Genomic DNA, 13,511 nt, shown 5'->3' on the forward strand with positions numbered 1-13,511 from the left:
GGGTGGCTGGTTTTTTTCTTTTTTTTTTAATTTTTCTTTTTTTTAAATAAACTTAACGGAAATCCTAACGAATTCCGTTAAGTGGTAGTGATTTCTAACCAACTCTAATTTAGGTGGTAACAAATTATTATTATTTTTTTTAAACGACAGCAAATCAGAAGCGAGGCGTTTTAGGTGGTAGCAAATGTCAAAAAATCATTCATATTAATGACGAGAAACCTCCGTTAGTCATTAATGACATTTGGTGAATTTTTTATAAGCTTAGTTACATTTGGTGAATTTGTGAAAATTTCACGGCATTTGGTGAAAATTAAAAACTCAGTGACATTTGGTAAAATTATTGTTTCCCTAAACTGAACAACATAAGCATTAAAGGAAAAACAAAACCTAAAAAAACATGACTTTTATGGTCATGGACGAAGATCACGAATAAACCCAAAAAGCATTAAACTTTTTCTGAGGTGTTCTAAATTAAATCAAATGTTCTAATTTAGTACTCACATAGTCACATGTTCTAAACCCTAAATTAGTTAAGTTTGAAGTTATAAATTTTAAATGACTTGTTCCAAAATTTTAAATAACTTGTTCCAAAATTTCAAATAACTTGTTCCAAAATTTTAACTTATATGTTCTAAATTTTTAAACGTGTGTTCTAAGATTTTTAATTATATGTTCCAGATTTTAAAGCGTATGTTCTACTTTTTACTCATATGTTCCAAATTTTTACTCACATTTTCTATATTTTATATCATTTGTTCTAAATATTTATTCACATATTCATAATCTTAAATCAGATGTTCTTAATTTTACTCATATACTCTAAATTTCATAAAGCAAATTTTCTAAATTTTTAATCACTTGTTCTAAATTATGACTTATACAGATGTTCTAAATTATTACTCATATGTTCTAAATTTTAATTTAAGCCACATGCTCTAAATTTTAACTCGTATGTTCTAAATTTTTACTCACGTGTTCTAAATTTTAGATCAGTTCTCATATAACTATGAATTCTCAAATATGGACCTATTCTCATCGGATCCCTCCCCTATCTATTTATATATATTTAAAAATCTCGCATATAACACCGTGCCAATAAAAGTACGTGTTACATTTTAAAAAAATGAAGGGAGTATCTTGTGATCAAACTAAGTGTGTATGGCGTGAATACTAACTTTTCACAACTCGAAACAAGAAATTTTTGTTTGTTTATTCTCTTGATATATTCACACATGATAAAGCAATGGCCTCATGTCTTTTGTGCAGTAGCTTATTAGCTGTCTATCTGATTATTTCTCATTTATGATATTCACATGGATAAGTAAGCTGATTACACTAGCTTAGTTGTCTATTGATTATTTCCAATAAATGATATTCACATTGATGATTAAGCTGATTACACTAGCTTAGCTGTCTATTTATTATTTTCAATAAATGAGATTCACATGGATAAGCAAGATGATTACACCACCTTAATTGTGTATTATTAATTATTTGATTATTTCCAATTAATGAGATTCACATGAATAATCAAGATGATTAACCCATGATTTCCTCATGCATATGGCCTATTGATAGTATATATATACATATAATGAATTATGCCTCTCATATTTTTCATCAACACTATAATAATTTGAAGCACAAAAAAATAAAATAAACAAATAAATAAAAAGAAAAGCTGATTACACTAGCTTAGCTGTCTATTTATTATTTCAATAAAAGAGATTCACATAAATAAGCAAACTGATTACACCACCTTAATTGTCTATTAATTATTTGATTATTTCCAATTAATGAGATTCACATGAATAATCAAGTTGATTAACCCATGATATCCTTATGCATACGGGCTACCGGTAGTGTGTGTGTGTGTATATATATATATATGTGTATATCATATATACACACACACACACACACACACACACACACACACACACATATACTTATACTAAATTATGCCTCTCATATTTTTCATCAACTCTACAACAATTTGAAGCACAAAAAAAAAGTTAATTACATTAGCTGTCTATTTATTATTTTAAATAAAAGAGATTCACATGGATTAGCAAGCTGACTGCACCACCTTAGCTGTCTATTGATTATTTCCAATTAATGAGATTCACATGAATAACCAAGTTGATTAACCCTTGATTTCCTCTTGCATACGGCCTCCGATAGTATATATACAAATAATGAATTATGCCTCTCATATTTTTCATCAACTCTACAATAATTTGAATAAAAAAAAAATCCTTTTAAAGTTAGTCTATCAAAGAAAGCTTTTAAGGTTAAATGGATACCCAAAATGCCTTCGATGAAAGACAAAGGCGCCATGATCGATTTAATGAACTCAAGGCGTTTGATGAAGGAAAACTTGGGGTTAAAGGGCTTGTAGATGCTGGAATCAAAAAAATTCCTAGGATGTTTGTCAGACCGCTTGAGGATCGTTTAAAATATTTTGCTACATGTACTGACAATATTAGTGTGCCGATAATAGACTTAGCTAATTTTGGTGAAAATAAAGATCAGACTGCAGAGATTGCCAAGGAAATTATTAAGGCAGCAAAGGAATGGGGATTTTTTCAAGTGATTAACCATGGGATTTCTAAGGAATTCTTAGAAACGATGATTAATCGAAGTCGAATGTTTCACGAACAAGATGTTGAAACAAAGAAAATGTTCTATAGTCGTGATTTTCAATCAAAGCCTGTGTTTTTTATTAGCAACTATGACTTGTATCACTCAAATGCTGCAAATTGGAGGAACACTTTGTATGTTAACGCTCGACAAAATGGCGGTATTGTTGATCCTCAAGAGTTGCCTCCTATATGTAGGTATGTTGATTTTTGTCTCACATTACATACACTTGATTAAATTCCAAAATCGTATTATAAGATTAGTGTTACTATACTATGTACATAAAATGTATACTCCCTATGTGCCCTAATAAAATTTAATGTAACTAAACCTAGTGCATAAAGAAAAATCTCATTGTGCATTTATTCATTTTTAAGTACTTTTTAACAACCAAACTAGATGTTATCTTATTTTCTTTATTCAAATCTATTAATTATTATTATTGAACCATATTCGACCCATTAATCTGTAGATTATTTTATTTAATGTTTACATTAAAGAAATTTCAAAGTTTAACACACAAAAAAGAACATGAAATAGGTTTTTAACACCAAATCTTTCAAAAGTTATATTTTACCACCACAAAAAAAAAAATCCTAGAAATTGTTTTTCACCAGCACTTATCGAATTCCATCCAAGAATTCGCTAGTGGGCCATATTGCCCATTTGTCCACTTTCACCAAGGAATTGGTAAAAAAAATATATTAAAACCTAACACCCAGCCAGTCCCACCCTAGAGCCACCACCAACCCCTGCCATGGCCCGTCGCTAACCTCCACCCCTGATGGTTGATACGCCCCTCCCTAGCCCCTACCATTGATACCTTCCCCTTCCTTTCCCCCACCTCAATCCCGACCTAAAGCCTTTCCCCCACCCCAAACAACCACCCCTAATTTTCATCCACTTTCAAAACGGCCGATTTTGACCACCAAAATCAACCGTTTTAGGACTGCTTTGGTAAAAAATTGGTCATTATGAGGGAAGGGATCGAGAAAAGAGGGGTGGTTGCGGGGTGAGGAGAAATGGTTTAGAGTAGGTGTTGGGGTGGCGGATAAGGAGAAGGGTGGACTTTGATAATGTAAGAGGTAGAGGCCCGAGGGTAGGGTACCGACAGAGGGCTAAGGGTGCGGGAGGTGTTTTTAGGGTGGGGCTAGTTGGGGAATTAAGTTTTAGGTTTTAAATTTGTTTCTTCTTTGTTAGATCAATACCCTAACAAAACGTGGACACGATAGGCCCCACATAACGAATTATTGGATGGAATCTGTTGAGTGGTGGTGAAAAACAGTTTTTAAGATTGTTTTTGGCGGTAAAATACAACTTTTAAACGATTTGGTATTAAAAACCAATTTCATGCTTTTTTTTATGGTGTTTAAAGTAGTAATTAATTTGACTTTACAAATTAATGTAAAAAATGTATACTTTAATTGTTTCTTGTATTTATTTTTGTATTTAACAACTTTGTTTCTTTAGTTTATATGTGTTTTGATTCTATAAAGTTGATAATTTTTTACTTAGGACACTAATCACGGAAGTTAATTTGACTCGGGTAAAGTATTGTTTGATTTATCTCAACTTTTACTTTTCGAATTTAAAAGTTATAAAATTTGAATTTATATGTTGACAAACATGCCTAAATGGAATGTTTCTACTAAAAATAAAATGTGGAAAACAATAATTATTTAAATTTTACTTTTTTAAAAGTTTGAAAATATAATGGTAAAAGCATGTAAGATAAAAATTTTGAACTTAAAATTAAATTTTCACTTGACTTTTGCAGCATATTCTAAAGTAATATTTGTTAAATAAAAAAACTACATGTGCACCCGGTAGATATAGATATAGATTCGAAAATTCCAGTTTGTGAATTTTGATGCGTATTGAAAAATAAAATTCCCTTTGAGTTTCTTCTCATCTAATTCAAACTTTTAATGCAAACTTAATCAATTTATAAGAGGGTACATATAAGCCATATGTCTCCCTTACAATTCAAATGGTCGATTTAAAATATTTACATATAATTTATATAATAAATTCTTTTTTGCAGGGATGTAATGTTAGAGTACATTAACCATATCCATAACCTTGGTGATCGCATACTTATGTTAATATCATTAGGTCTTGGAATTGAACCCGAATGTCTTGGGAATATCGCAAAATGTAATAAAAGTTGGGCCATAGTTAACAGCTATTACCCAGCATGTCCAGAGCCAGAATTGACTATGGGAATAGATGCTCATGTTGATACTACATTTGTCACAATACTCCTACAGGACAATATTGGTGGACTCCAGGTTCTTTATGAAAACAAATGGGTTAATATTGAGCCTGTTACTGGTGGTTTGATTGTTAACTTTGGAAAAATACTTCATGTTTTTTTTTTCATTACCTTATAAACTAAATTATTAAAATATCTAGTTCTTAATGTTTAATTTTGAGTTTTATATATTTGCGATATACTTCTTTTAACCCTTATCTTATATCTTACAGATGATAACTAATGATATAATAAAAGGTGCAAGTCACAGAGTAATTGCAAAAAAGGTGGGACCAAGGCAATCTATTGCATTCAATTTTAATGGTGTTTACTCATCTGAGAAGATACATGGTCCAATAAAAGAGCTAACATCAGAAGAAAATCCACCTATTTATAGGAAATTCTCAACCGAGGAACTCATCAAAAGCTTTTTATCTAAATCACTTAATGAGGTTGGAGACAATCTCGATGATTTTAAGCTTCAACATCATGGTGATGGCTTGTAATTATCTTAGGGGATGGATGTTACAAAATTGTGTTCAACTGCTACATAATAAACAAACTTTTATTATATTTGTGTAGCAATATATATGTTCCCATTTCACTTTTATGAAAAACCTTAATTTTGTTATTATATTTTTTATCTAAATGATTGTTACTATGTGATTTGTAGCATGCATGTGTGTTAGAAATAATAATATTTGTAACCCTTGTATACGTAACAGACGAAGTTGGTTACAAAAGTCCCATTTTTGTCAGTTACAAATAACGTTTTTTCTGCTAGTGAATACAGAGTTTAGTTTTTTTTTTGTTTTTTTTATTTCGTATCTATTATACAAATGCTATTTGCCTATTTTCATGTGTATAAAAAGCATTGTGTTTTAAATGACGGTTTATGTAAACCAAAACCCACGAACGTAACAATTTTTATTAGAGAATGAAGCCGGAAGCTGAGCAAATACCAATGACAAAAAAATTTCAAAGAATCAATCCAAATAGAAAATAAAGCCCCAACTAGACATAACTACTCACCTTATTATCGACACAAAGAGTAACACAAAAATAAAAGGCAGCCCACCCGGCCCGCCGACGATCACTAATCACTGACCATCTCTTACTGACTTAGGTAGAAATGTATACTCCCTCTGTTTTTTTTAAGTGACACAATTTGACCGACATGCAGTTTTAGGAGATTTTATTGACTTTAATAAAATAAGATGTTTGTGGGGTAGGTTGGAGGAGTGAGAAATGACCTAATCTGTGGTTTATACACACGGGTGTACAGTGCTCATCGTACACCCAAATGAATAAAAAAAAAGGCGGAAAGAACATCTTGTGTTTCATAAAGAACATACATGTATTTGACAAAGAACATGTTTGTATTTGACAACAACATGCATAACCAAAGAACATAAAGATATAATAAAAAGAACGAGATAATAACTTAAAAATTTTCTGAAAAATTATACATTAACGGAAAAAATTTAGAGGTGATAAAAAAATCGAGTAGGGCTGGGTCATACCATAATTACTCGTGCCCAAACCCGTGAAAAAGTAGCGGGTTTTCGGGCTTTATTCGAACCCGGTTCGGATTTTAACTAAAAATGCATTTTTAGGCTTGCCCAAACCCACTCTATGTCAGATCGGGTTGGGCTGTGAGTCATGCCAATGTTGATCACCTCTTTAAAATTCTTTACCAAATATTTCATTTCCCCAAAAAATAGTTTTCTATCTCTCCAAAAAAATCAAGTTCCCATAATAATTTAGTTTTTTTACTCTAATATTATTTTCATTTAAAAATAATTTAAGATTTCAATATCAAATTTCAAAATAACATATGTTAAAAGAACATAATTTATATTGGAAAGTACATATAGTTAATACCTAAATAACACACTGATCAAACTCAAAAAACATACGATAATAAAATTTATATAAATATAACATATGATAATAAAAATAGAATTTGGGCGTCACTACGACCTTAAAGAACATACACGCCAAATTTAAACAACATACTTTGTAGCATTAAACCCAAAAAAACATATATGTTTATCAACATATGTCAAATAACATAAATTATAATGTAAAAAACATATAATGATACTCAAAGAACACACTGATCACACTCAAAGAACATATTAAAGGTATGTTCTTTGTCAAACATAGATATGTTCTTTATCAAACATTGTATGTTCTTTCCGTCTTTTTTTTGTTTACCCGATGCACCATGCGCATGGTGCACCTGGGTGTATTATCTAATGATAAAGTAAAAGAATGTGAGGGGAATTGGGGATCATGAAAGGAGTGAGAAATGATAAAGTAAGAGATAGTGGGGTGAAGATATATTATTAAAATGTAAGGAATTTCTAAAAGAAGAAGTTTGTCACTTAAAAAAACGGCCGTTTAAGGAAAGTGTGTCACTTTAAAAAAACGGAAAGAGTACGTATTAATGTTACATCAATGGTGTGGATTTAAGAAGGGGAAATTATCCCACGTGAAAAGACAATGATGAATTTGATGTATTTGTTAACTTGTGTATGCTATTATATTGTAGGCGTTGTTTGAATTGCGCGTACGTGGAGCTTAGGTGAATATGCTTGGAAATAAATCATAGGAAGTTGGATTTGACAAATAACAAATAGGGACAAAAAAGTAGGGAACCGCTTCTTGTAAACCGTTCATGGATCATAAAAGCCAACCACGATAAGAGAACAACCAAGAGGTAACAATGAATTGATCCATGAAGTTTACACCCAATTCATAATCTACGAGATTACTAACTCAATAGTGGTCCTGAACCATAACTAGATATGCCAAGATGATAGTATGGATTGAGTCATAAAGTGAAGTAATGCCACCTGTATTGGCCTCTACTCGATTCTTATAGTGACATGTATTAATTGCAACTCAAAAGACATACAAACAATATTCAATTTGCTCCAAACTGTTTGATCCATGAAGGTTACACCTAGTTTATAAACCATGAGATTCTTAACTCCATAACAAACTTGAACCATATATAATTGGATATTCGGGGATGATGGTACGGATTGAGTCATGAACTCAATGTTGCCCGTATTGGCCTCTACCCGATTCTTATAGCGTCATGTATTAATTGCAACCCAAAAGACATACAAACAAGATTCAATTCTCTCCAAACTAATTAATATAAATTGGTTGAATATTAAATGCACACATAAATATAATAATTGTGATCACTTAAATATAACAACAAGATTACTAGGAACCGAAAATGGTTGTTCAAATTATCTTATTAGACGTGATTTTCAGTTACATATTCCCAATTAAACATGAAATATAGGTGACCAAAACAAATAAAATAAAATAAATCAACTAGATTAAATATGCGTGCATAAAAATGTTGGAAGCAATAACTCAATAAAATTAAAATTAAAACCGACATAAAAGCATCCTAAACATGATACTAAATAATTATTGATAAAAAAAAAATTCATAGGCATGATACTAACAAGATCAATATAACACCTAAAAAAAATACTAATAATTAGAAATAATGATCCTAAACATGTTACTAGCAATAAAAAAAAATAATTAGAGTAAATAAAACCAAAAGAATTAAATAATACTCAATCCGAATGTACAACTTTGAATATATACCACATTATGAATAATAATTGTTAGTAACTTTAATAAAAAGAATAAATCAAAAGAATTAAATTAAAGAGTTAGAAAAATGATATCACCCTCGGGAGTTTGCCTTCACACCTTGGTCTAAAGGGTAGAACCTCTGGATCTTATTTTGGACTTCTCATTACTCAAACAGGATTAGAAATGAATCTAAGACAATAGAAATTGTACGTCGTAGCTTTACGTCTAAACCTTTTGGGCCGTATGAGATCGAAAAAATAGTTGTTGGGATTTATAGGATTATAATCGAGTGAAGATAGATTTTTTAAAGAAGATAGATTTTTGAAAACGCGTCGCACGGATCAGCAGTTTTGCAATTTCTGTTGTTATTAGAACTTTTAATCCAAAATTCGGAATAAAATAAATAATATACTATTGGACAGCTCAGGAAGTCTAATTTCCAAAACAAATAAAATCAGATTAATATCTAACCTATATCAAAAACTAGATGAAGCCGTGCGATGCACGATTTGTTTGATTTTTTTTTAATTTTTTATTTTCGTATTTATGAACTAAAATTTGTTATATATTTAGATAAAACTCCTAATATTAAAATATAATATTTAATATTTAATTAATTTAAACTTAAAAATCTCATTTGGCAATTTTGCTTACGTGGCATTTGAATTATTTAATTTTAAAATAAATTAATTATCTCTTATTTAATTGGCTACTATTAAGATTTATAATCCTACATGGTGCGCTGAGAAAATTAGATTCAACGTGGCTCTCTAAAAACTCGGGAAAAATTTATAATGTCGGTCAAAATAGTAAAACAATGTCGGTTTTGGATAAAGTTTAGTATTTCGATCATATCTTTTTCGTTATATCTTGGAATTGGGCTTATGATATATCATTGGAAAACTTATTCAAGGGCTATCAATATATTTATGATTTTGATAAAAATTATGAAGCACGAAAATCAGATTTGATCGGTTTAAGGGTCAATTTTTTACCTACACCCCAGTGTACGTAGAATTCCCTACACTCCCTCCCCACTGCATTCTCCTACACCCTTCGGCACTAAATCTCACTCATCCTTCCTCCTCCCTTTGAAATTGTAACAACTATTAGTGCATCTTACCTCCAAATTATACATTTATCTTTATCGACTCTAGTAAATTAACAGTCCATCTCCAACGATCTCACCACCATTCTCTTCTTTCCGGACAACATATTGATGGACCACGACAATCTTGTTTTCCGGCGGAGGAGAGAGAACGGTGTGGTGATTTCTTTATCGGCGAAGCTCGATCAAATCTTTTTGCAAACTATTTTTGAGACATAAACGTGATAAAATCTACCAAATTCAAATAAAAAAATACGGCAATATGCACAAATTCACATCAACAATCATCTAAATAAGCTAGAAAATTCCAAAAACAAAGGATGAGAATGAGCAGAGTTTGGAACCACCGTCTTCTGTAATGTTCATACCATATTACTGTTGATTAATTTTGAGAATTGAAGACAAATTTCAAGTTGATAATTAAATTACTTAGGCTATGGTGTTGTAATTTAATTAGTGAAGATTATTAAAGCAATAATATTGAAAGAACACCAAGAGCCCTCGAAAAAGAGAAACTCATTTCTCTGTCTCAAGTATACAAAGTTGTTGCCCTGTTTGCCCGCCCGGTCAGCCGCCCGATCGAGGTGGTGCTCGCCCGATCGGGCGCGAGGGTGGTCTGAATTTCTACCTTTCCGCCGCCCGATCGGGCAGCCACCGCCAGATCGGGCGCGAGAGAGGAAGTGAATTTGCGGAAATCGTATTTCTGGAATTAGGGGTTGCTGCCCGATCGGGCGCGAGAAGCTACTGAATTGAACGCTGATGACAGCCCGATTGGGCGGTGGCCGGCCCGATCGGGCGCAGGTATAGAATCAGTTTTTCAGTTTGACGGTTTTCGTCAAAACTGATGGTTATCTTTCAGTTTTTCGTGGCTTTTGGATGCAATTTGGCTTTAGTATATATATGTTTTCAATGAACATATGTTGGAAGATAGAGAAAAATAATCAGAGTTATTTTTCTTGTAACCTTTTGCAAGTTCCTATTTATCATCATCATAATTACACAAGCTTTATACATTGAATTGTAAACATCCTACTTGTGATTAAAATTGATTCTTCGTTGTATCTCCTAAGTAAATTTCCGTGTAAACCCGGTTGTAGTTTAGGGTCGGAATTATACTTTTGGGAAAGTGATTCCGTTCACGCCTCGAAGCTTTTATGTACTAACTTGTTCGCTATTTTTGTGACCCTTTTTCATACACAAATTTCCCAACAATTACCTCGTATTAGCTTGACTTTGTTTGATTTGATATAATTGGATCTTTTTATTAAGGGACAAAATTTGTTGGACAAAATAACAGTTTAATTTACAAGTGTCGGAAAATAAAATTGTAGGATAGCACAATATTTGGCCTCTTTCATGCTTTTGGCCTCTTTCATGCTTTTGGTTGAAATTAATATTATTTTTTAGGCTTGTGATTAGCATTTTTCTGAATATTAGTAGTAGTTTTATTATTAATTATGGCTTTAGTTTTTTTAGAAAAAATCACAAAAAGAGGAGAGAGAAAATAACCAAAGTTTAGAAATTATGGGGACTAATTGTTTGGGATGATGAATATTGAGTCAATAATAAGAGTGATCTAGTTGGTGGAGAAAAGAGCAAATAATAATATTAAAGTAAATAACTAAATATCAACATGATAATGAACATTTATTAATATGAAAATAAATATTAACCAATAGGAAAAGGAACATGTATCGAATCATATTTATGGTTGAATATCGATCAAAATGAATATTGAATTGAAAATAAACATATATGAATACGAATATAAACATTTATTAACATGTTAATAACCATGCATTGATATCACAATATTGAAAATAAAAATGGACATTTATCAATATGAATATGAATATGAACATTTATAAAAGTAAGAACGAATGAATTTTAAGATAGTAGCGAAGTAGCATTTTAGCCTAGGATACCCTTCCACTTTAAAGTTGTTATGGCTGAACTTTACCCACTTTTATTATAGAGTATGAAAATTTTGTTTTTGCAATATAATTATGAACATGCCGTTTTCCTAATTTGGACTCTATATGTATATACTATCTAGATTTTTGTTTTTGAAAGACTAGTAGCCCTCTATTGCGCGCGTTAGTTCATTGTGTGAATTTTTGTCGTAATTATTGGTTTAAAAATTTATTATTCTTATGATGAGTTTAAGATTGTAGACACCTAAAAATGTCTCCCCAAAACCAAACCCGATGATGAACAACCTTTCACCGCCACTATTGGTCGGGTTTAGTATCTAATCCCGAGAGTGCTTAAATCGTATTTTATTAAATTTATATTTTTGAACAGTCCATGGATTAGTCTTGATGTTTGGTAAAAGCATAGTTTTAATTTCAGCCCAAACTTATTAATTAATTCTAGCCCAAAGCTTTTTTATTTTATTGTTTTATTATTTGTTTTTTTTGCCCAAACCCTTTTATTTATTTTTATTTAATTATTTTCTTATTTTAACCCGAATAATAAAAAGTCAGAAAAGGACCGAAATTATCAATGGCCACTTAAAATGCTGAAGGAAATTAAGGTTAAAAATGTATTTAAACGGAAAAACGGGCTGGAATTTCCCGCGCCACGGCAGGTATCTACCGTGTCACGGGAATCCTTCCCGTCTGATGGTGGGATATCCCGTGACACGGGAATTCTGCCGTGACACGGGACATTCCGTGTCTTTTCCGCGTAAACCCTTGACGCGTTTTCTATCCCGTTTTCTGAAAATTTCCCGCGTCACGCCAAAAGTGTACCGTGTCACGGGAAAGTGTACCGTCTGACGGTGGGGCTTCCCGTGTCACGGTAAAGTTTGACCGTGTCACAGGATGCTTTTTTAGGGTTTTATCATTTTAAGGTTCCGTGTGCTCCCTCAGTTCATTTTCCCTATAAATACCCCCTCATTTCTAATGTACGGGGCACGGAGTAATTCTATTATTTTATTTTCTCTCTTTTATGCTTTAGCTTAAACACTAGCCTACCCTTTTCACTTCAAAATTCCTTCTTCAAGCACTCAAAGAAGTCCATATTTTACTCGAGGTTCTGTCCTTAAACCAAGGCGTGAAAGGTAGAACTGTTTGAGGGTTTGGCCCCAAAATCAACTTTATTTTATTTAATTTAATTTAATTATTGTTTATTTATTTCCTTGAAGTTACTAACTCGTTTATTATTTTGTAGTTGCAAACAAACAGAATCAAAGTAAGAGTCATGCTCCTTTTATTTTTATTAATTTTCTAACGATTTTATATTGTTGGAATTGTGATTAAATTGGTTTTAATATTAATTTTATTCTATTATTTATGATCACCATTTTCATGTTAAAGGGAATATGTAATTGAAAATCACGCCTAATAAGATAATTTGGACAACCGGTTTAGGTTCCTTTTTAATCTTGTTGTTAATTCAAGCGATCACAATATTTTAGAATTATATGTTGCATTAATATTCAACCAATTTAGCATAATAATAGTTTGGAGCAAATTGAATTTTTGTTTGTATGCCTTTGAGATCGCAAGAATGCTTTTCACTATAAGAATCGAGTAGAGGCCAATACGGGCGAATGTGACTCCATGACTCACTTCGTACCATCATCCCCGATCCTCCTTTTGTGGTTCCGAACCATATGGAGTTAGTAATCTCATGGATTATGAATGGGGTGTAACCTTCACGGGTCAATCGTTGTTGCCTTCGTTGTCCCTTTATTCATGGTTGCCTTTTATGATCCGTGAACGGTTTACAAGTTCCTTAAAAACTTGTTGGCGGCTCCCTACTTTCCTTGTCCCTAATCGTATTATGTCAATTTCCACTTCCTATGATTGTCAAGCATATTCACAACATGCTTTTAATGTAGGCGCACTTCGAACGACGCCTACAATT

At 31.8% G+C, this 13,511-nt stretch overlaps 1 protein-coding gene across 1 annotated transcript; it reads left to right on the plus strand.

Moving 5' to 3' along the window:
* The first annotated feature begins 1,944 nt into the window (after nt 1-1,944).
* LOC110702737 (1-aminocyclopropane-1-carboxylate oxidase homolog 1-like) lies at nt 1,945-5,514 on the plus strand. Its single transcript, XM_021880484.1, has 3 exons — nt 1,945-2,840; nt 4,688-5,012; nt 5,131-5,514. The coding sequence occupies exons 1-3, from the start codon at nt 2,299-2,301 to the stop codon at nt 5,401-5,403; spliced, it is 1,140 nt and encodes a 379-aa protein (XP_021736176.1). The 5' UTR covers nt 1,945-2,298; the 3' UTR covers nt 5,404-5,514.
* Nucleotides 5,515-13,511: the final 7,997 nt, after the last annotated feature.

Source organism: Chenopodium quinoa, unplaced genomic scaffold (genome assembly GCF_001683475.1).
Source record: "Chenopodium quinoa cultivar QQ74 unplaced genomic scaffold, ASM168347v1, whole genome shotgun sequence".
Classification (NCBI taxonomy): Eukaryota; Viridiplantae; Streptophyta; class Magnoliopsida; order Caryophyllales; family Amaranthaceae; genus Chenopodium; species Chenopodium quinoa.